General features: G+C 45.6%; 1 protein-coding gene across 1 annotated transcript in view; it reads right to left on the reverse strand.

Annotated features, from left to right (window-relative positions):
* dhx29 (DEAH (Asp-Glu-Ala-His) box polypeptide 29) overlaps nucleotides 1-22245 on the reverse strand; it is a 168677-nt gene that overhangs the window by 137357 nt on the left and 9075 nt on the right. The window contains exons 2-3 of the mRNA XM_070868797.1: nucleotides 5578-5657; nucleotides 3229-3342 (exon numbers count right to left, since the gene is read on the reverse strand). Coding sequence (XP_070724898.1) covers nucleotides 3229-3342; nucleotides 5578-5657 — 194 coding nt within the window. The remainder of the gene's footprint in view (nucleotides 1-3228; nucleotides 3343-5577; nucleotides 5658-22245) is intronic.

The raw sequence follows: 22245 nt of genomic DNA on the forward strand, positions 1-22245 counted from the left end.
AATGTTCCAGGCATCGTAAATGCTGTTTCAATATGCCAATGGTCCTCTCAATGATGCTGTGCGTCGCAATGTGCAACATGTTGTATTGACGGTTAGCTTCCCTCCGGGTTATGCGGAGGGGCGTCACAAGTCAGGTGGCGAGGCCATACCCTTTGTCTCCCAGTAGCCAGCTCTGCCCTTCTGGCTGTTGTTCAAACATGGCAGATATAACGCTGTCATGTAGGATGAACGCATCATGGGTGCTGCCAAGGTAACTTGCATTGACTGACATGATATGATGCATTTCGTCACACACGAGCTGCAGATGAATGGAGTGGAGCCTTTTCTGTTCCAGTACATCTCGGAATCCTCCAAGTGCTCGCAAGGCGATGTGGGTACAATCAATGCAGCCCTGTACCTTTGGGAAGCCAGCAATCCTGGTGACGCCCACAGCCCAGTCATGGATTGCTTGGGCAGTCATGGGGAACTTTATGAAGTCATTCCTACGCTACACGCCAGTGCAGCCGTGACCTGGCGAATGGAGACATGTGTTGCATGTTGAGAGATGGCACACACATCCCTCAGTTGTAGCTTGAAATGGATGCATAAATAAAAGTGTAGCTGTAACCTTCACTTCAAATGACAAAGCAGTCCTTCTTATGCTTTTAGGTTGCAGGTCTGCTTTGACCAACTCACAGATCTCACTTACAACTTCTTTGCGGAAACACAGCTTTCTGACACAGTCTGCATCACCCAGGTGAAGGTACTAACGCCTGTCTCAATATACCAGAGGTGGGTAAGGCCTCCTGCCCAGCATCCTACAGGCTCTGATGTTCCTGATGCGATGAAGTCGAATCAATTGTCTCCTACGTAGCACCATGATGCAGAAGGCTCGCACAAGATATGGCATTGTCAGTATTGCCCCCATACGTAAATTCAACCTTTGAAAGAAGCTCAAAATGGCAGGAAAGCAGGCAGCACAGGTTCGCAGTTGTATCTCTCCAGGTCTGTATGGATGGACCACACCCAAAGGTCTTGCGAATTCTCCTCTCACTCCCCCACCCCCACACCCCCCCAACTCGAGTCTTGTGACTTCTCTCTCTCTCCCCGGGCTCCAAGCCTTCCGATCGGTACATCGCACTCCCCCCTCCTCCTCCTCCTCCCTCCCTCTCTTCTCCTCCCTCCCTCTCTCTCTTCTCCTCCTCCTCCCTCCCTCCCTCTCTTCTCCTCCCTCCCTCCCTCCCTCTCTTCTCCACCTCCCTCCCTCCCTCCCTCTCTTCTCCACCACCACCCCCTCCCCCTCCCCCCCCACAGGCCTTGTTTTGTAGCCGAACCCCGAGCTGCTGTGTCCGGACGCAATGCCGATTCTGCCGGCCAAAGCTGCAACCCTCCAGCGCTGTTTCAAGACGTTCGGTGGTGGTGTGTGAGTGAGTAGAAAAAATGAGAAAACTTCTGAAATCCAACAAATTTACACTTCTAGGCTGACAGGTTAAAAAAAAGTTGAACTTTATTATTGATTTTGACGGTGTTCTTGACTCCATCCAAAATCTTCAATTTAAAAACAATGGCATCTTTCAGCGCAGATTTGTGAATGTGCACTGGTTTTCTTAACTCACGAGAAGGTTTTTCGGGAGTGGCCAGATACGCCAACCTAAGAGAAAAAAAATGTTGGCCAAACTGCGAACAATTGAAAAAAACCGGCACAGGCATAACGTTAAAAAAAAACTGGCCTAGAAAAATCGTAACTAAGTCAGTTACGCCACACAGATCGCAGGGGGCAACTTGGAAAAAAATAAATATGCCAAAAAAAAACGGCACAAATGACCAGAGAAAATTGAGCCCAATAATTTGGCATCATTCTTTGTACAGTTGAGCATCCAGAATCCGGCAACCTCCGGATCGAGGCCGAGCCGGTTTTAGTGTTTTTCCAGACTTCGGGACGTGTTTCTGACATCCAAAATCCGGAAACACCCGAGCTCAGGTTTGGGTATTTCCGGATTTCGGAAGGTCAGAAAGGGGTGGGGGTTGCTCTTCGAGGAGCTGTTCGGGTCGACAGCTCTGTTTGGGAGCTCATTGGGCGGGGCCCAGTTGCCAGGAGGTGTTCGGGTGGGCCCTGCTGCCGTGGAGGTGTTCAGGCGAGGCCCCGAGGCCAGCCAGCGTCGAGGCCTCGAGGCCGGCCAGCGTCGAGGCCCCAAGGCCGGGCAGTGGCATCCGGTACGGATTCCGGAACATTTTACAGATTCCAGACGACCCTGCCACGGATCGTCCCCGGAGTCCGGAACATTCTGGATTTTGGACGCTCAACCTATATTGCATGACAGTTCACAAATATTAACAAAGTATGTTGCAAGACAAGTGTGTCCTTTTTTAATAAAACTCATTCTGCGTTATAACACTCAACTATATAATTTTCTTTCTACTACTATTAGATGTTAGATAGCAGTACTTTTGTGTTCACAGGGGGAAGAGGGGAAGGTCCTTGGTGTGCCAGCTATGGCAAAGTTATGAATCAATTTTTTTTTTATTGGTTTCTGGGAAGTGGGCGATGCTGGCAAGGCCATCATTTATTGCCCATCCTTAATTGCTTTTGAGAAGGTGGCGGTGAGCCGCCTTCTTGAACCGCTGTAGTCCATGTGGTGAAAGTATTCCCACAGTGCTGTTATGGAGCAAGTCCAGGATTTTGACCCAGCAACGGTGAAGGAATGGTGTTATATTTCCAAGTCAGGATGGTGTGTGACTTGTAGAGGAACTTGGAGGTGATGGTGTTCCCATTCGCCTGCTGCCCTTGTCCTTCTAGAAGCTAGAGATTGCGGGTTTGGGAGCTGCTGTCTAAGAAGCATCGGTGAGTCACTACAGTGCATTTTGTAGATGGTACACACTGCAGCCACAGTACGCCGGTGGAGGGAGTGAATGTTTAAGGAGGTGGACGGGGTGCCAATCAAGTGGGCTACTTTGTCCTGGATGGTGCCGAGTTCCTCGAGTGTTGCAGGAGCTGCACTCATCCAAGCAAGTGAAGAGTATTCCATCACACTCTTGACTTGTGCCTTGTAGATGGTGGAAAGGCTTTGGGGAGTCAGGAGGGGAGAAACTCGTTGCAGAATACACAGCCTCTGACCTGCTCTTGTAGCCACAGTACTTAGCTGCACTAAGTGCAGAGAAAATCCTTTGTCACGTTTACATAATGTACAGTCACTGCAGTTATTCACACCTGCCATTACACATGTTTATTGAGGAAGTAAATGGCATTACCTGTAGTTTTTTAGCGGTGAGCCTTCCAGAAATAGTTCCTGATTTTCTATGTTGGGTTTTGAATTGATTGATCAATTTTATAATTTTTTGTTCCAGCTCAGGCTTAATGACCACCTGTAAGAAATTATAATTAATTAAATTAATCTTTAAAAAAATACAATTAAAATTAACAAAGTGTCAATGCAACAGTATGTTTTTCCACCTAACATAAATGTACAATTAAATACCTAATCTTCAAAACTCCTTTAACCATTTATAAATAACACTGGTACTTAATCATTATGATTCACAATTACATGTGGTTTACATTGCTGACACTGGTATCAATAAAGAACTTATCACAGAGTTATTACGCAATCGGTCAAATAACAAATGGCAAAAGTGAATTAGAAAGTATGCATCCAATTCAATTGATTTGGAGTTATAACGGGTACAAGAATATCTATAGTTCATTCCCAGAATTCTATTATTTTCTATGATATCTAAAGCACTTTTTAACCTGGTCTCCATTAATTAAAGGTGACCAGTATTTTGTCAGGTTGACTAAACTGCACAATTGAGATAGCAGTTGGCACTGAACAATGACTACATGACAACACAATTTCAGTATGGATGTCTGATAGTGTCATATCACGATTCCAATATCTACACATTCTGGAATGAACACAAGTGATTTACAACAGGCAAAACTTCGGTATCAATAGTTGTTCTCCAGTGTGAGGGAACAAGGTAGCAGGGTATAGTCTGTCCTTTCACTTCAGACCTCAAACTAGAACTCAGACTACTCATGCTGGCTCAAAATTTATAGTAAGATTGACTATGACTAGCCTTAACCAATTCTTTGTGAATGTAAGTCAACAGCATGAATATTCCCATAATTCTGCTCAAAATTGGCAGTCTAAATGGGAGACCATCAGGATATAGTTGGTGTGAAAAACTCACATATCAGGATTGGAAGTCAAGAAACAAAGTTTGGAGAATGCCAAGGGTGCTTCACTCTACATGTAACCCATGCAGTAACTCGGAATGTCCGATTCCAACACAAATATATATATAAAAACATACATTAATGATTTAGATGAAGGAATTGAATGTAATATCTCCAAGTTTGCAGATGACACTAAGCTGGGTGGCAGTGTGAGCTGTGAGGAGGATGCTAAGAGGCTGCAGGGTGACTTGGACAGGTAAGGTGAGTGGGCAAATACATGGCAGATGTGGTATAATGTAGATGAGTGCGAGGTTATCCACTTTGGTGCTAAAAACAGGAAGGTAAATTATCTGAATGGTGACAGATTAAAAGGGGAGGTGCAACGAGACCTGGGTGTCATGGTACATCAGTCATTGAAAGTTGGCATGCAGGTACAGCAGGCGGTGAAGAAGGCAAATGGCATATTGACCTTCATAGCGAAAGGATGAGAGTATAAGAGCGGGGAGGTCTTACTACAGGGCCTTGGTGAGGCCACACCTTGAATATTGTGTACAGTTTTGGTCTCCTAATCTGAGGAAGGACATTCTTGCTATTGAGGGAGTGCAGCGAAGGTTTACCAGACTGATTCCCGGGATGACAGGACTGATATATGAAGAAAGACTGGATTGACTAGGCTTATATTCACTGGAATTTAGAAGAATGAGAGGGGATCTCATAGAAACATATAAAATTCTGACGGGATTGGACAGGTTAGATGCAGGAAGAATGTTCCCGATGTTGGGGAAGTCACAGTCTAAGGATAAGGGGTAAGCCATTTAGGACCGAGATAAGGAGAAACTTCTTCACTGAGAGAATTGTGAACCTGTGGAATTCTCTACCACAGAAAGTTGTTGAGGCCAGTTTGTTAGATATATTCAAAAGGGAGTTAGTTGTAGCCCTTATGGCTAAAGGGATCAAGGGATATGGAGAGAAAGCAGGAATGGGCTACTGAAGTGCATGATCAGCCATGATCATATTGAATGGTGGTGCAGGCTCGAAGGGCCGAATGGCCTACTCCTGCATCTATTTTCTATGTTTCTATGGCACTGACAAAACTTATTCTTAAAACACTAGTTTGCTGATACACGGTTCCAAGCTGTTAACAAATAAGCTGAAAAATTGAGATTAAGCACGCCCAAAAAAGTACAGCAAGTCAGACTGATCTTGCACAGCAACTGATGGCCATTGCAGAGCTATATGGAAACACACCTGGAACTATGTTTCCTGCCCATCTTAGTGATCAGGTGATTGTGTTAGTATTTTAAGAGGGAAATAAGAAAAATAGAGAGGGAATTTTTAAGAAGTGCAAATTGATTTTATATGAACTGCAAAAGTCATGGTCTTTTCAAAAATCTTGGAATTACATCACTGTTTATGATCACCTTAAGAATGGATCTATCCAAATTTCCAGTAGTACTCAGTTCATTTGCAGAGGTTGCTCCAAAGCTATATGTCTTCGGACCTAAAAGAAAATATAGAAAATTGTATTAGCTGAAACCTGCAAACACTGGTCCAGTGGCCCAATACATTTCTGCTCAAGTTACTGTACTGTAGAGCAGTGTTTCCCCAAAAAATTATATAATTATAGAAATACAAATCTAATTGTATTTTTTGAAGAAGTTACTAAGTTGATGGATGAGGGAAGCCCAGTAAACACTGCCTACATTAAGACTTCCAAAATGCTTCTGATAGGGTACCCAGAAGAGGCTTCTCTATACAAGATCGAAGTGTCTGGTATTAGTGGTAATATATCGAGCTGGATTGAGAACTGGCTGGCAGGTTGTAGGCAGAAAATGTTTCTGGATGGATTTGGATTTGTTTGGAGACTGGTCACCAGTAGTCTCCTGCAGGGTCTGCTGTTGGGACCGTTGCTCTTTACTATTTTTATCAATGGATCTGGGTGTAAGCGTTGGGGGTATGATCTGCAATATTGCAGATGATACTCAGATCTGTGCGAGTGTTCGGACTGCAGATGATGCTAGTCTGCTTTCGGTGGATCTTAATGCTTTGCAAGATTGGGCTCATGACTGGCAAGTGATGCACAACTTGGATAAGTGCAGTGATATGAATTTGCCCTACCCACATGCATACACCTATCAGGGAAAAGCATTAAAGGTGGTGGAGATAGAAACAGATTTGTGCATTCTAGTGCCTACATCTTTCAAGGTACATGGGCAATGCCATGAAGTGATAGCTAGAGCAAATAAAGGTGTTGAGCTGTATACATAGGACAATTGCGTACAAGACAAGGCATACTATTTTGTTCTTGTACAAGACCTTGGTCAGGTCTCACTTGCAATATTGTGTCCAGTTTTAGTCTCCTCACAGTGATATTGAGGCTTTGGAAAGGGTACAGAAGATCACCACTAGATGAATTCCAGGTTAAAGCATTTTAGTTATTAAAACAGGCTAAAAGAGTTGGGACTCTACATTTTAGAGAAGAATTGACTTTGGGTGATCTGATTGAGGTTTAAGATAATGAAGGGAATAGATTGTGTTCCAGTTTACATTTTGTTCAAATTAAATAGATTAGGGAGAAACAGGGGTCACAAATTTAAGTTGTACAAGGTCAGATCAAAGTTAATTTTTTTCTCATTAACTGATTCATTCATTCATGGGATGTTGGCATTGCTGCCAGCATTTATTGCCCATACCCAATTACCCTCTAGAAGGTGGTGGTGAGTTGCCTTCTTGAACCACCAGGAGGTGGTTATTTGCCCAGAGAGTAGTGGACCTCTGGAACAGACTTCCGTCTCATACGGTGGATGCTGATTTGCTGAATTCCTTCAAGCGAGAGCTGGACGTGTTTCTGGCTGGGGCGGAGATCAGCTCTTACACAATTCATGGCCAGAGTGATCTCCTGGACTAGTTTTGATCGCATCGATGGAGAGGAATTTCCCAGATTTTTTTCCACACAAACTGGCCTGGTTTTTTTAATCTGGTTTTATTATGAAACATAGAAACATAGAAAATAGGTTCAGAAGTAGGCCATTTGGCCTTTTGAGCCTACACCACCATTCAATAAGATCATGGCTGATCATTCACCTCAGTACCCCTTTCCTGCTTTCTCTCCGTACCCCTTGATCCCTTTAGCCGTCAGGGCCATATCTAACTCCCTCTTGAATATATCCAATGAACTGGCATCGACAACTCTCTGCAGTTGAGAATTCCACAGGTTAACAACTCTGAGTGAAGAAGTTTCTCCTCATCTCGGTCCTAAATGGCTTACCCCTTATCCTTAGATTGTGACCCTTGGTTCTGGACTTCCCCAACATCGGGAACATTCTTCCTGCGTCTATCCTGTCCAGTCCCGTCAGAATTTTATATGTTTCTACGAGATCCCCTCTCATTCTTCTAAACTTCAGTGAATACAGGCCCAGTCGATCCAGTCTCTCCTCATGTCAGTCCTGCCATCCCGGGGATCAGTCTGGTGAACCTTCGCTGCACTCCCTCAATAGCAAGAACGTCCTTCCTCAGATTAGGAGTCCAAAATTGAACACAATATTCCAGGTGAGGCCTCACCAAGGCCCTGTACAACTGCAGTAAGACCTCCCTGCTCCTATACTCAAATTCCCCAGCTATGAAGACCAACATGCCATTTTCCTTCTTCACCGCCTGCTGCACCTGCATGCCAACTTTCAATGACTGATGTACCATCTCGTTGCACCTCCCCTTTTCCTAATCTGCCACCATTCGGATAATATTCTGCCTTCATGTTTTTGCCACCAAAGTGGATAAACTCACATTTATGCGATGCATTTTCCCACTCACCTAACCTGTCGAAGTCACCCTGCAGCCTCTTAGCATCCTCCTCACAGCTCACACCGCCACCCAGCTTAGTGTCACCTGCAAACTTGGAGATATTACACTCAATTCCTTCATCTAAATCATTGATGTTTTTTGTAAATAGCTGAGGTCCCAGCACGGAGCCCTGCGGCACCCCACTAGTCACTGTCTGCCAGTCTGAGAAGGACCCGTTTATCCCTACTCTCTGCATCCTCTCTGCCAACCAGTTCTCTATCCACATCAATACATTACCCCCAATACCATGTGCTTTAATTTTGCACACTAATCTCTTGTGTGGGACCTTGTCAAAAGCCTTTTGTAAGTCCAAATACACCACATCCACTGGTTCTCCCTTGTCCACTCTACTAGTTACATCCTCAAAAAATTCCAGAAGATTTGTCAAGCATGATTTCCCTTTCATAAATCCATGCTGACTTGGACCAATCCTGTCACTGCTTTCCAAATGCGCTGCTATTTCATCTTTAATAATTGATTCCAACATTTTCCCCACAACTGATGTCAGGCTAACCGGTCTATAATTCTCCGTTTTCTCTCTCCCTCCTTTTTTAAAAAGTGGTGTTACATTAGCTACCCTCCAGTCCATAGAAATTGATCCAGAGTCGATAGACTGTTGGAAAATGATCACCAATGCATCCACTATTTCTAGGGCTTCTTTACGTACTCTGGGATGCAGACTATCAGGCCCTGGGGATTTATCGGCCTTCAATTCCATCAATTTCCTTAACACAATTTCCTGACTAATAAAGGATTGTGGATTTAAGTCCCACCCAGCGACTTGACACAAAAATCTAGGCCGATACTCCAGTGCAGCAGCAAGGGAATGTTGCCCTGTCGGAGATGCAATCTTTCAGAGAAGTTAAACTGAGGCCCCCATCTGAAGAGCGGGGGAGTTCTCCATGGTGTTCTAGCCAATATTTATCCCTCAATCAACATCAGTGACACAAAATATTTGGTCATTATCACATTGCTGTTTGTGGGAGCTTGCTGTGCGCAAATTGGCTGCCGCGTTTCCTACATTACAACAGTGACTACACTTCAAAAGGTACTTCATTGGCTGCGAAGCACTTTGGGATGTCCTACAGTTTAAGGCACTATGTAAATGCCAAGTCTTTCTTTCTCTTTGGGAAGAGGCCAGATTACCATAAGGTCAGAAAAACCATCAGAAAACAACCGACATTCCGTAACAGTTCAGTCGTTGTTGTATACAAAGTGCATTGTCTCGGTTATGATATACATTCCCAAAATACATAAATAAATATAATGTAGACAGTACTGTAATTCTTGCATTTATTAATAGGACATTCAAAACTGGAGTAGCAGTGGCAAGGGTGAATACTGGGCATTCTAAGAAACCGTCATACAAGTCTTACTGGTCTTACTGCTCCAAAATACAGGCAAGAAACGGGGCTGGATTTTTGGGTTTTTGCAATTTGGGCCATTTTTGGGCGCAAATCGTGGAAAAAATTTTTTTTAGCGCCGAGTTAGCATTAGCGCTGGAACTGTCAACTTTTGCCCAACAGCAATCAATATTTGCGCGATCATTAACTCCAGTGTTACACAAAACATTTTTTGCACCGGAGCCAAAAATTGCGCTGGCAAAAAAAAATTGGCCCTTTTGGTGATTTTTTTTCTCTTCTTCCCACGCTCGTGGTCAGCTGTCCGATCACAAACACGATTGCAAGCAGGGAGGGTCTTGCGTATGCGCAGTATACCAAAGGCTGAATCAGCCATTTTACTTCCGGTCTTCAAGATGCAGCATCATCGCGGGGAACTTGATGAGGAAAGGCAAAGGGCCAGACAGTTTACCATCAAGGCCAATGATGTCCTGCTTAATGCAGTGGGGACCCAATGGGGTCAGCTACACAGGAGGTGGGTGGGAGGTAGAGCCCTCCCGGTAGTTTTTTGAAGATAGCAGAGGTGTCTGCTTCGGGCAATGTGGCAAGGATGGCAGATCAGTGCCGCAAAATAGTTCATCGATCTGACAAGAATCGTCAGAGTACCATTTTGATTCATGCACCCCTTCATTACTGAAATTATTAATCTGACAGATTATTTGTTCTGATGCCGTTGCTAGGTCTCAGCTGTGTGTGGGTTGCCTCCTAAAATGCATGACACAGAGGTAGGCTTCGTTTGGCACCGAATTTGCCATGAATAATCTTTTACACATTATTAAGATTGCTTTCTGAGATCTCATAAGATGTTTCCACACTTCGATGTCCTCCTGATGAACCACATGCAACTTCCAAGGCAATTAAACACAGGACTGTATTACATTACCACAGTATGGTATAAGTGCTTCGGTGGCTATCTGTGTGCCAAAAGAGCAGATGGACCCTCTGGTAAACATTCCCATTTTCATCGATAGGCAAAAAGGGGCGCATAATCATGGCGAGCAGCTGCGGACAGGCTGGGGTCCGCCTCAAATCCTCCCACTAACGGATGAAGGAGAGTGTGGCGGCTCTCATCGGCCCCGACCGTCAGGCAACTGCCCGTGGGGGTGCTGACCCCCACCTGGAAACTGAGGGCAAGTCCTGCACACGCCCTAGGCTGGGTTGGGGCAATGTGATGCAGTGTTTGTGGACTACGATTGGGGCAATGAGATGCAGCGTTTGTGGACTAGGATTGGGGCAATGTGATGCAGTGTCTGTGGACGAGGGTTGGGGCAATGTGATGCAGTGTCTGTGGACGAGGGTTGGGGCAATGTGATGCAGTGTCTGTGGACTACGGTTGGGGCAATGTGATGCAGTGTCTGTGGACGAGGGTTGGGGCAATGTGATGCAGTGTCTGTGGACTACGGTTGGGGCAATGTGATGCAGTATCTGTGGACTAGGGTTGGGACAATGTGATGCAGTGTCTGTGGACTAAGGTTGGGGCAGTGAGATGCAGTGTCTGTGGACCGAGGGTTGGGGCAATGAGATGCAGTGTCTGTGGACTAGGGTTGGGGCAGTGAGATGCAGCGTCTGTGGACTAGGGTTGGAGCAATGTGATGCAGTGTCTATGGACTAGGGTTGGGGCAATGTGGTGCAGTGTCTGTGGACTACATATAATGGGGTAGTACCAATCCTTCAAACGAGCCTGTGTACTGTGACCTTCCTCTCGTCACCCTGTCCCCTCACCTGCTGTTAACCACTGGTCTGTTGCTTTCTACTTAGATGAAGAGTCACATGCGCCTCATGCCTCCGATGAACCCTCCACATCAGGGATCATGTGTGTGTGTGTGGGGGGAGGGGGGGGAAGGAGATAGAGGACTGCTGGGGGGTGGGGGGAAGGAAACACTCCACACCTCTTTTTGCACCGGGTAACATGTCGTCCAGGGATGACCATACATTCCCGGGCTTTGACATAGAGGCTCCAGGGACTACTAATGGCGTGCAGCAATGCACGTCTGAAATCCTATCTGCCGTCTCTCCAGAGAGCGAGTCGGCAAAGTAGGTCTGCTGACAGACAGGCAGACGTCCAACCGGACATGGTGTCACTTTGCAGGGAGAGCATCCAGCTCACCCGACAGCTCCTGGAGGTCCTGGGTAGTATTCCCGCGAGCATCGCGACACTCACTGTGACCATCACAGAGGTCTGGTCGCAGATTGTCCATGCAAGCCAGGAAACCTGCGAGGCTGTCAATGCGCATGCGCAATTGTTGACCTCCACCAGACCCACACCACCCATGACTGGCAACACCAAGCAGCAGGCTTGCCAGTCAGAAGCCAGGCCTTCCATACCCCGAGCTTCTCCAGTTCATCCACACGTGGCATCTCCAAGGTCGTTCTCCTGAATGCAGCAGGACTCTGGTCACCTTGCTGCATGAACTAGTGCTACTTTGGGGATGGGGAGCTGATGAGGGAGGGGGCGAGATGCAAGGGCATGGGGAAGGGGGGGGGGGTGTGAAAGAGCGAGGAGGAGGGGAGGGAAGCACCCGGTGTAAAAAGACGTTGGGATAGGGGTTGTTGTGTTGTTCTTGTTGCTGTTGTTTTCTGAAAGTTTTTAAAGTTTTCCAATTATCTTACTGTTAAATTTTAAAAGTTTACAGTGTTTATTAAAGTTTGTTTTAGTTTGTAAAGCTGGACAACTTTACATTTTTCACAAAATCTGGTCTTTACCTCAACCATTCGTGTGTCGTGTCTCATTTGCAGAATTAGAGGGGGAATAGTGAACGTGTTTGAATAGCCTTCAATTATCAGCTGCTGATGCAAGGCAGATGCAGTATAAATGTAGATAAATGTGAGGTTATCCACTTTGGTGGCAAAAACAGGAAGGCAGGATATTATCTGAATGGTGACAGATTAGGAAAAGGGGAGGTGCAACGAGACCTGGGTGTCATGGTACATCAGTCATTGAAAGTTGGCATACAGGTACAGCAGGCGGTAAAGGCAAATGGCATGTTGGTCTTCATAGCGAGAGGATTTGAGTATAGGAGCAGGGAGGTCTTACTGCAGTTGTACAGGGCATTGGTGAGGTCACACTTTGAATATTGTGTACAGATTTGGTCTCCTAATCTGAGGAAGAACATTCTTGCTATTGAGGGAGTGCAGCGATGGTTCACCAGACTGATTCCCGGGATGGCAGGACTGACATTTGAAGAAAGACTGGATCGACTAGGCTTATATTCACTGGAATTTAAAAGAAGAATGAGAGGGGATCTCATAGAAACATATAAAATTCTGACGGGATTGGACAGGTTAGGTGCAGGAAGAATGTTCCCCTTGGGGGAAGTCCAGAACCAGGGATCAGAGTCTAATGATAAGAGGTAAGCCATTCAGGATCGAGATGAGGAGAAACGTCTTCACTCAGAGAGTTGTGAACCTGTGGAATTCTCGACCACAGAAAGTTGTTGAGGCCAGTTCATTAGATATAGTCAAAAGGGAGTTAGATATGGCCCTTACAGCGAAAGGGATCAAGGGGTATAGAGAGAAAGCAGGAATGGGGTACTGAAGTTGTATGATCAGCCATGATCACATTGAATGGTGGTGCAGGCTTGAAGGGCTGAATGGTCTACTCCTGCACCTATTTTCTATTTTTTTGCAGCGGCAAAATTTTCACGATGCCTCCCCTGTGCTTGTAGTGGTGGTGGCATGGGTTCCTCGCCAGGCTCCTCTTTCTCACCCTCCTCCTCTTCCTCCACCCCCTCTCTCAAGTGGTTCTGCAATCCCCATTGGCAATTCCTGTCCCCTCCTGATGGCCATAAACTCAGACCTGCCGAGGGGAGTATTGCATGTAAATATAGCAGCCACGAATAATGGCTGACAATCTATCGCCCCCACCTTTTAAAACGTTCTTTACAACTAACTATAAACTGACAATTGTAAACTATAAACTATTAACTTCACTATGATAAATGCAGCCTTCTTTTCCAAATCTTTTTCGATACTGAATTAGTCAAGACAGCAATGGCCAACATATAATTGGCTTATATCCCAAGACAATGACAGATGGTTTAGTGAACATTCTAGAAATTGCACACGTATGGATAATCAGTGAGATGAGGCTGCATTTCCCCGTCCCTACACTCACTTTCACTGATTTTTTTTATCTAAACAGGTCTGCAGATCATAAAGGTCTCAGGCTTAACCCACTTGCCTGTGCAAAGTTTGCTGATCTTGGCCAGTAGTGGTGAGCCATTATTGGCTTTCAAGAAAATAAAATAGCCCAGCAATGCCAATGAAGTGAGCAACATCTGTTTGACAGAATGATCCATAAACACAAAAAAAAAGTTTGCTCAGAACAGAACATGTAACAACATTTCATTAGTCACTAAAGCAAGGTAAAAAGTTACATTGTCTATTCCTTCCAAATGCCAAAGATATACTCAGGTTTTCAGTCAGAGAATAAATGATCAGCACTGTAGTAAACTTATGCATTTTTATTAAATTAAATAATTTTATATCATTACCAAACACCATTAAACTTAGCCTCAGTTTTCAAGATGGCGCCGTTAGCATTGGGTCCGACCTACATCCGACTGCTTTTTGCTGGCGGGTTCACGGGCAGATGCTAAATCGGGCGTTATGTTCGAAAGTTCCACCCGGGACGCTAGCGTGACGTTGCGCTACGACTGACATCATCCAAATGTTCAATACGTCACGACGGCAAGCACAAAAACAATGCCGAGAGTTCTGCCCCGGCACTAACTTTTTTTTCCAGCTTTAGCGCTTCCCCCAAGTGCTAAAATGGTCGCAAAGGCAACGAAAATCTAGCCCTTGAAGTTCTCCCCTCCTATCCCAAAAGCACCAACACATACTGCAGTATGGTCCCATGAGTTCTAGGTACTAATGCTCCCCAGTAACTTGTCCATTTTCATCTGTGAGCCTATACAGAGTGTGATATCTGAGCAAAACCTACTGGCGAGATGTGCATCATTCAGCTGCTGAGACTTGGGGGAACATCTGTCGGAAGGTATTACCTGGAAGCCATGTGTGAGAACATACATGTATACATCCAAGGTTCAATGTTGACCACTGTTCAATGGGATATGGTACATTTCCACGTTCAAGATGGTGGAAAGACATTCACACATTTTATATAGATTGTGCCGCTTACCATGCTGCCCACAAGGAGCTCCTGATATGTTGTCCCCTAGCGACAACGCAACATCTCAATTATCTAAAGACCGAGCGACTGGTTTTTTTTCCGTTTGGGGGTAGGTAAGTGAGATCTACATGGTCTTGGTGACCTCAAGATGACACACCTACCGATGGAAATCTGGAACCAAGTGAACCCTGTGGCAGGCTCTATAATCAGTTAACTGAGCCAGGAAGATGCTCAATATTCTGATGTGCAGTTGATTCACTGTACTTTCAGAGGCAATAGTGCCACTTTATTGACTTCATAGTGCTGCTGTCAAATAATGGCAGCTTAGTCCCAATGTCAGTTAATTTAATTCATGTCAAAAAAAAATTCAGCTGAACTGTTAATGATATTGACACGTATGGATATTTTATCAACATATTGTTGCCTTTTGTTGCTTGAAATAACTACTCTGAATGTCATTTAATCATTACCATCTGATGCCTACATGATAAGCACTGGGCTTCCACCTGGTTTGTCAAAATAAGATTGTAAATTGTCTATCTGCTGCAATACGAGTCAGAATTTTTCTCTTGCAAATTTTCTACAAAGTTCTGAGTACATTCTGCAATACATAGCTATAACACACTAGTAGCTGGTCTCAATGGTAGTACAGGTATTCCTGTCTGAAAGGGAAATCATGTTCGACAAATTTGCTGGGGTTCTCTGAGGATGTAACGAGCAGGGTGGATAAGGGGGAAACCAGTGGATGTGGTGTATTTGGATTTCCAGAAGGCAATCGATAAGGTGCCACATAAAAGGTTACTGCACAAGATGAAAGTGCATGGGGTTGGGGGGTAATATATTAGCATGGATGGAGGATTGGCTAACTAAGAGAAAACAGGGAGTCGGGATAAATGGGTCATTTTACGATTGGCAAACAGTAACTAGTGGGGTGCCACAGGAGTCAGTGCTGGGTCTCAACTATTCACAATCTATATTAATGATTTGGATGAAGGGACTGAGTGTAATATAGCCAAGTTTGCTGATAATACAAAGATGGTTGGGAAAACAAGTTGTGAGGCAGACACAAAAAAATCTGCAAAGGGATATAGACAGGTTAAGTGAGTGGGCAAAAATTGGCAGATGGAGTATTAATGTGGGAAAGTGCGAGGTTATCCACTTCGGCAGAAAAAATAAAAAAGCAAATTATTTTTTAAATGGAGAAAAATTACAAAATGCTGCAGTACAGAGGGACCTGGGGGTCTTTGTGCATGAAACACAAAAAGTTAGTATGCAGGTACAGCAAGTAATCAGGAAGGCAAATGGAATGGTGGCCTTTATTGCAAGGGGAATGGAGTATAAAAGCAAAGAAGTCCTGCTACAACTGTACAGGGTATTGGTGAGGCCACACCTAGAGTACTGCGTACAGTTTTTGTCTCCGTATTTAAGGAGGGATATAGTTGCATTGGAGCCAGTTCAGAGAAGGTTCACGAGCTTGATTCCTGAGATGAAGGGGTTGACTTAAGATAGGTTGAGCCTGTACTCATTGGAGTTCAGAAGAATAAAAGGTGATCTTATTGAGACATAAGATAATGTGGGGGCTCGGCCAGGTAGAAAGGAGGTTTCCACTGATGGGGGAATCTAGAATTAGGGGGCATAGTCTCAGAATAAAACGGAGATGAGGAGGAATTTCTTCTCTAAATGTTGTAAATCTATGGAATTCTCCGCCCCAGGCAGCTGTGGAGGCTGGGTCATAAGGCGGAGAGACACAGATTTTTGAGCGATAAGAGTTATGGGGAGCGGTCAGGGAAGTGGAGCTGAGCCCATGATCAGATCAGCCATGATTTGCTTGAATGGTGGAGCAGGCTCGAGAGGCGAAATGGCCTATCCCTGCTACTATTTCTTATGTTCTTTGAGTCAGAAGGTTGTGGGTTAAAATCTCTGTCAGAATTTTTTTTTTTTTAAAACACGGAATCTCAGCTGGCACTTCAATATAGTATTTTTTTCAGATCAGATGTTAAACCAAGGCCTTCTCTGCCTCTTCAAGTAGATGTAAAAGATTCCGGGGCACTATTCAAATAACAGCAGAGTTTTCTCTTCGTGTCCTGGCCAACATTCATCTCAATCAATCAACACCACCACAGACAGATTAACTGGTCATTTATCTAATTTTATGACTGTGGAATCATACTGTGTACAAATTAGTTTACCGACAAAATGACAACACTTCCTAAATTATTAATTGGTTGTGATTCATTGTCCTAAATAATACAAATTTTTTTTTTTTTTTTTTTTTAAGTTAAATACAACTAATGGCTTGGAAGAGAAATGCCCCAAGAATTTCCTTAAATGTGTTCCTAAAATGTTAAATAAGTCATCAGAGCGAATGCTCGAAAAGGAAAGGGCTGATGCTAATTTAGCCGTAAAGGTTTATACAAACAAAATTCCTTCACTGGACAGAAAAGCCTTTAAGACAACAGGCTAAGAGATGGCTCATTAAGAGGGACACAAGGTTCTGCCTTGTCTGGACCTGTGTAAGGTCCTTTGTTAGCAAAGACTTGAAGCTAGTAAGTAAACGAGTGAACTAGTTGTCGAGGTGTTATTGCTTCTTTGAGTCTGAGGTAATCAGCGATGAGGTGATTGACGCCAGAAGGGCTGAATTTTTCTAATACACGTCACTCACGTCAACAGAAATGCAGACGTTTCTTGGGAAATTAAGGATGTAGAAAATAATGGGCTCAATTTTCCCCAGTGATTTGCGCCATTTTTTTTGAGCAGGCTGCATTTTCTGGCCTAACTCAAAAACCCAGTTTCCCCAATCAATTTTCACCAGCGTAACACATTAAGTTACATTTTTTTTTCCATCCAAAGGGGGCGTAACCAGCCACCGACGTCAATTCTGGCCATTTAGTGAACTTTGGCCAGTTAATAGTTACTCCATTTCTGCTTAGGCCAGTATATGTGGCCTCTCGAGAAAACCCTTGCGGAGAGTTAAAGAAATCGGCGTAGGTAAGTAAATCGGAGGCCATTCGGCCTGGGCTAGGGGCGGTAGGCGGACGGACCAGGAAGGCACTCACTCGGTGACCGGAGAGGGTCAGCGGGGTAGGGATGGCACTGACAGGCACGCACTCGGGGCCACAGCGGACCGAGACCGGCACGCACTCGAGGACCGGAGAGGGTCGCAGACAGCCGATCTGAAGGCTTGGTGCCCGGGGAGGGGAGGGAGGAGGGAGAGAGAGGTCACAAGATTCAAGTGGTGGGGGGGGGGGGGGGGGAAGGAGGGGGGGAAAGAGAGAGGAGAGGACAAGACCTTTGGGTTTGGTCCAGCCATAGAGCTTGGGGCAAGAGAACTGCGAACTTGTGCTGCCTGCTTTCCTGCTGTTTTGAGCTTCTTTGAAAGTTTAACTAAGTATGGGAGCAATACTGACAATGCCATACCTTGTGCGAGCATTCTGCATCATGGTGCTACGTAGGAGACAATTGATTAGAGCTCATCGCATCAGGAACATCAGAGCCTGTAGGCTGCTGGGCAGGAGGCATTACCCACATCAGGTATAGCGAGACAGGCGTTCGTACCTGCACCTAAATGATGCAGACTGTGTCTGAAGGCTGCATTTCCGCAAAGTTGTTGTCTATAAGATCTGAGAGTTGGTGAGACCAGACCTGCAGCCAAGAAGCGTCAAGAGGACTGCTTTGTCAGTTGAAGTGAAGGTTACAGCTGCACTTTCATTCTATGCCTCCGGATCGTTTCAAGTTACAACTGGGGATCTGTGCGCCATCTTTCAACATGCAACACGTCTCCATTCGCCAGGTCACAACTGCACTATTTGCGCAGAGGAATGACTTCAAGTTCCCCATGACGACCCAAGCAATCCTTCCCAAAATGTACAAGGCTGCATTAATTGTACCCACATCATCTTGCGAGCACCTTTGGATGATTCAGAGATGTACAGGAATAGAAAAGGCTTCCATTCCATTAATGTGCAGCTCATGTGTGACGACATGCATCAATCGATGCAAGATACCCTGGTAGCAGCCATGATGCGTTCATCCTACTCGACAGCGTTATATCTGCCATGTTTGAGCAGCAGTCAGAAGGGCAGAGCTGGCTACTGGGAGACAAAGAGTACGGCCTCGCCACCTAACTCATGACACCACTATGCATAATCCGGACGGAAACTGACTGTCAATACATGTCACACATTGCGACGCGCAGCATCATTGAGAGGACCATTGGCATATTGAAACAGCATTTCCGATACCTGCACCGTTGCGGAGGCTACTTGCTGCACTCCCCGGAGACTGTCAGTCAGTTCATTATTGTGTGCTGCATCCTGCATCACTTAGCCATCATGAGGCAGCAGCACCTGGTAGTGGAAGACCCACCTGCGGTGAGAGTGGCTGATGATAATGATGTAGAAGATGCAGGTGACGAGCAGGAGGAGGATGACGACGAGGAAGCTATGCAAGTGCCTGAGGCCGGAGCATGACAGCGGAGGAGGGCGGGCCATCATGCCCCACGCCAGCAGCTCATCAGTGAGCGCTTTACTGATGCCGGAGGGCTCTGTGACAACTATTCCACATGGACATGTTTACTGTTTAGAGCTGTTCCGTAATGTTGTGTTGATGGAACATGATTCAGTTTTAATGTAAAATATATTTTATTCAAAACTTTACAATGTACTTAACTTTAATAAAATTATTCTTGTATCAAACTTGACTTTAAGAGCAGTTATAAACTTGTAAATTTACATAACTTACAAAAAACTTGTAATTTGAGAACAGTTACAACAGTAACAACAATAATAACAACAGTAGCAGCAAAGAAAGGCTGTACCTATCTCTCATCCCCCTCAGTGTAAGACTGAACGCCCACAGCGCTCGGTCTTGGACTCTCCACCACCCCTGCCCGCAGGCCGTGGTGCAGTGATTTTGGGCTTGGTAGCATGCTTATTTCTTCTAACATTTCGGGTACTGAGCACCTCTTGATGGTGGAGGGCGTCAGCGTCAGGCAGTAAGTTGGAGGTCCCGGCTTGGGGCTCTTCAGAGACTGGTGTGGGGATTGCAGTGGGAGTGGCAGTTGATTCTGTCAATGGGCGCAGAGTCTGGGCGTGTTCCCTTACTGCAGCAGCTAACACACATGCCTTCCCTCATGCACGCTGACAGTGTCTCAGCAGACTGCAACATTCCCTCCCTAATGGCCAGTACTATCCCTAACATTCCCTCACTCATTGCCAGTGTCGTGGTTTGCACTACCTCTGACATTCCCTCCATCATGGCCAGTGTCGTGCTTGGCACTACCTCTGACATTCCCTCCCTCGTGGACACTATTCCTTCACTGATAGTCCCAGCGAGTGTTGTTACTTCTCCCGACAGTCCCGCTACCTCATCACTCATCCCACTGATGGTGTCCAGGAGTGATCGGGCAAGGTCAATGCTCTCCGCACTCAATGACATCATCTGAACCACATCTGTTATATCCTGCATCTCAGGAGAGCGTGGCGAAGCTCTCCTTCCCCTCACCCTGGGTCTGCTTCGCTGCACCCCACAATGGAACCCATAGCCTGGGACGGTGGGGCCCTGGGTGTGCCTTGCTACACCCCACTACTGGGACCCGCAGCCTCGGAAGGTGCGAAACCATGGAAAGTCCCATCAACACTCAAACCACGAGTCACGGAAGGGGCTGCCAACTCCATGAGCGGCACCCCTCCAAAGTCAATCCAACAGTGGGAGCTTCATCCAGCTCCATCCCCTCCCCCTCCCTCGCGCTCTGGAGGGTGGGACTGGAAGATGTTCTCCAGGTTCATCCGCTTCTGAATCATCTTCTGCATCTTCAGGATTGGCCTCAAGTTCTGCAAAATATAACAGAATGGTCAAATGGTTAGCAGCAGAGGAGGGGGCAGGATGGGTGGCAAGAGTAGGCTCACATATAGCCAGCCAGGCAGCAGACTGATTTGAAGGGCCACGATGAATTTGCAGGACTTGCCCCCTCCCTTGAATGTGGGCCCAGCTTGCGCAGTACTGATTGATGGGTCCTGCCTGGAGAAAAGCAAAGCAGCGACCCTCTCTTCCAAGGGGGTCAGTGGGTGCACATTTTCTGGGCCCTCCTGTTCGAGTTCTTTCCCTTTTATTATGTGCCACCTTCATCTGTAAAAATGAAAATGCAGCTTTTTAGAGAGGGTGTCTTTCTACTGGGTGGGACATATACAGCTGGTCACATTTACAGTTGCATTGAATAAATGAAAATATTACTTACACTAACTATTTGACCAAGATCCTGCCATTTCTTTTTACACTGGCTTCCAGGTCTTGTGATGGTCACCATTGCACAGTAATCTTCTGCAACTTGGTTCCAGCATTTCTTCAGTTCTTTTGGTGGAACTTTTGTGATCTCTGCTGGTATCCAGCTCCTGCCATCTGTTCTCAAATCACAGTAACTAGTGTCTCCAGTTCCAGCATGAAATTCTTGGTCCTTGGTCCATGTTGCATCTTGCATTGCTGCAGCTGCTCTCGGACACACACAGCACTCCTTCTGCATGCAGCTGCAATTTTTCAATGTTCCAACACACACACAGCACTTCTTCTGGCATACACACAACTGGCTCTTTAAAAATGGCCGATTGTCAACTCAGCTGTACCGGGCATGCGAAGCCACTTCAGCGACGTAAAGAACGTAAGTTTATCATCCGCGCATGCGCAGAAGGCCCGGCTGCGTTTTTCGGCGCAGATAGCAGGCTCCACCCACCCCACCCCCGAGGCGACTGACCACGCTGCGCGGCTCCGGATTACAATATAAACACCGGGGAAAGTTTGGACATGTTGTTCTGGTGGATTTATGGACCTAAATAACTGGCGTAACTCTGGCAATACTCCAGAAAACGGGCTTGGGTACAATGGAGCCCATTGTGTTGACACTTCCGTCCCGGTCTTTAGTAGTACTTTGTCTCGGCTATGTATGGATGAGTTGTGCAAATTCAGAAAGTTCATCTCCACCAAGAGTAAGATTGTAGAATCTACAACAATATCAACCACAAGTGTGTACTAAGTTCCCAGAGATCAAGGGAGGTAAGATTTAAATCAGCTCGTCGAGATACTAGTGTGGAAAGTGAATTTAAACCTTAGATCAAAGGATCCAGGAGTTATGGATGGCATCTCTTCAGACAGAGGTTCATCAATAATGCTTCAGAATGTTAACATCTTCCTCCCAGAGGAAGCCAGGGCATTCATTTCATAGAAACGCAGAAAATAGGTGCAGGAGTAGGCCAGTCGGTACTTCGAGCCTGCACCACCATTCAATATCATGGCTGATCATTCACCTCAGTACCTCTTTCTTGCTTTCTCTCCATACCCCTTGATTCCTTTAGCCGTAAGGGCCATATCTCCCTCTTGAATATATCTAACAAACTGGCATCAACAATTCTCTGCAGCAGAGAATTCCACAGGTTCACAACTCTGAGTGAAGATGTTTCTCCTCATCTGGGTCCTAAATGGCTTACCCCTTATCCTAAGACTGCTCTGGACTTCCCCAACATCAGGAACATTCTTCCTGCATCTAACCTGTCCAGTCCTGTCAGAATTTTATGTTTCTGTGAGATCCCCTCTCATTCTTCTAAACTCCAGTGAATACAGGCCCAGTCGATCCAGTCTCTCCTCATATGTCAGTCCTGTCATCCCGGGAATCAGTCTGGTGAACCTTCGCTGCACACACTCAATAGCAAGAACGTCCTTCCTCAGATTAG

The sequence above is a fragment of the Pristiophorus japonicus genome, chromosome 2 (assembly GCF_044704955.1).
Source record: "Pristiophorus japonicus isolate sPriJap1 chromosome 2, sPriJap1.hap1, whole genome shotgun sequence".
Lineage (NCBI taxonomy): Eukaryota > Metazoa > Chordata > Chondrichthyes > Pristiophoridae > Pristiophorus > Pristiophorus japonicus.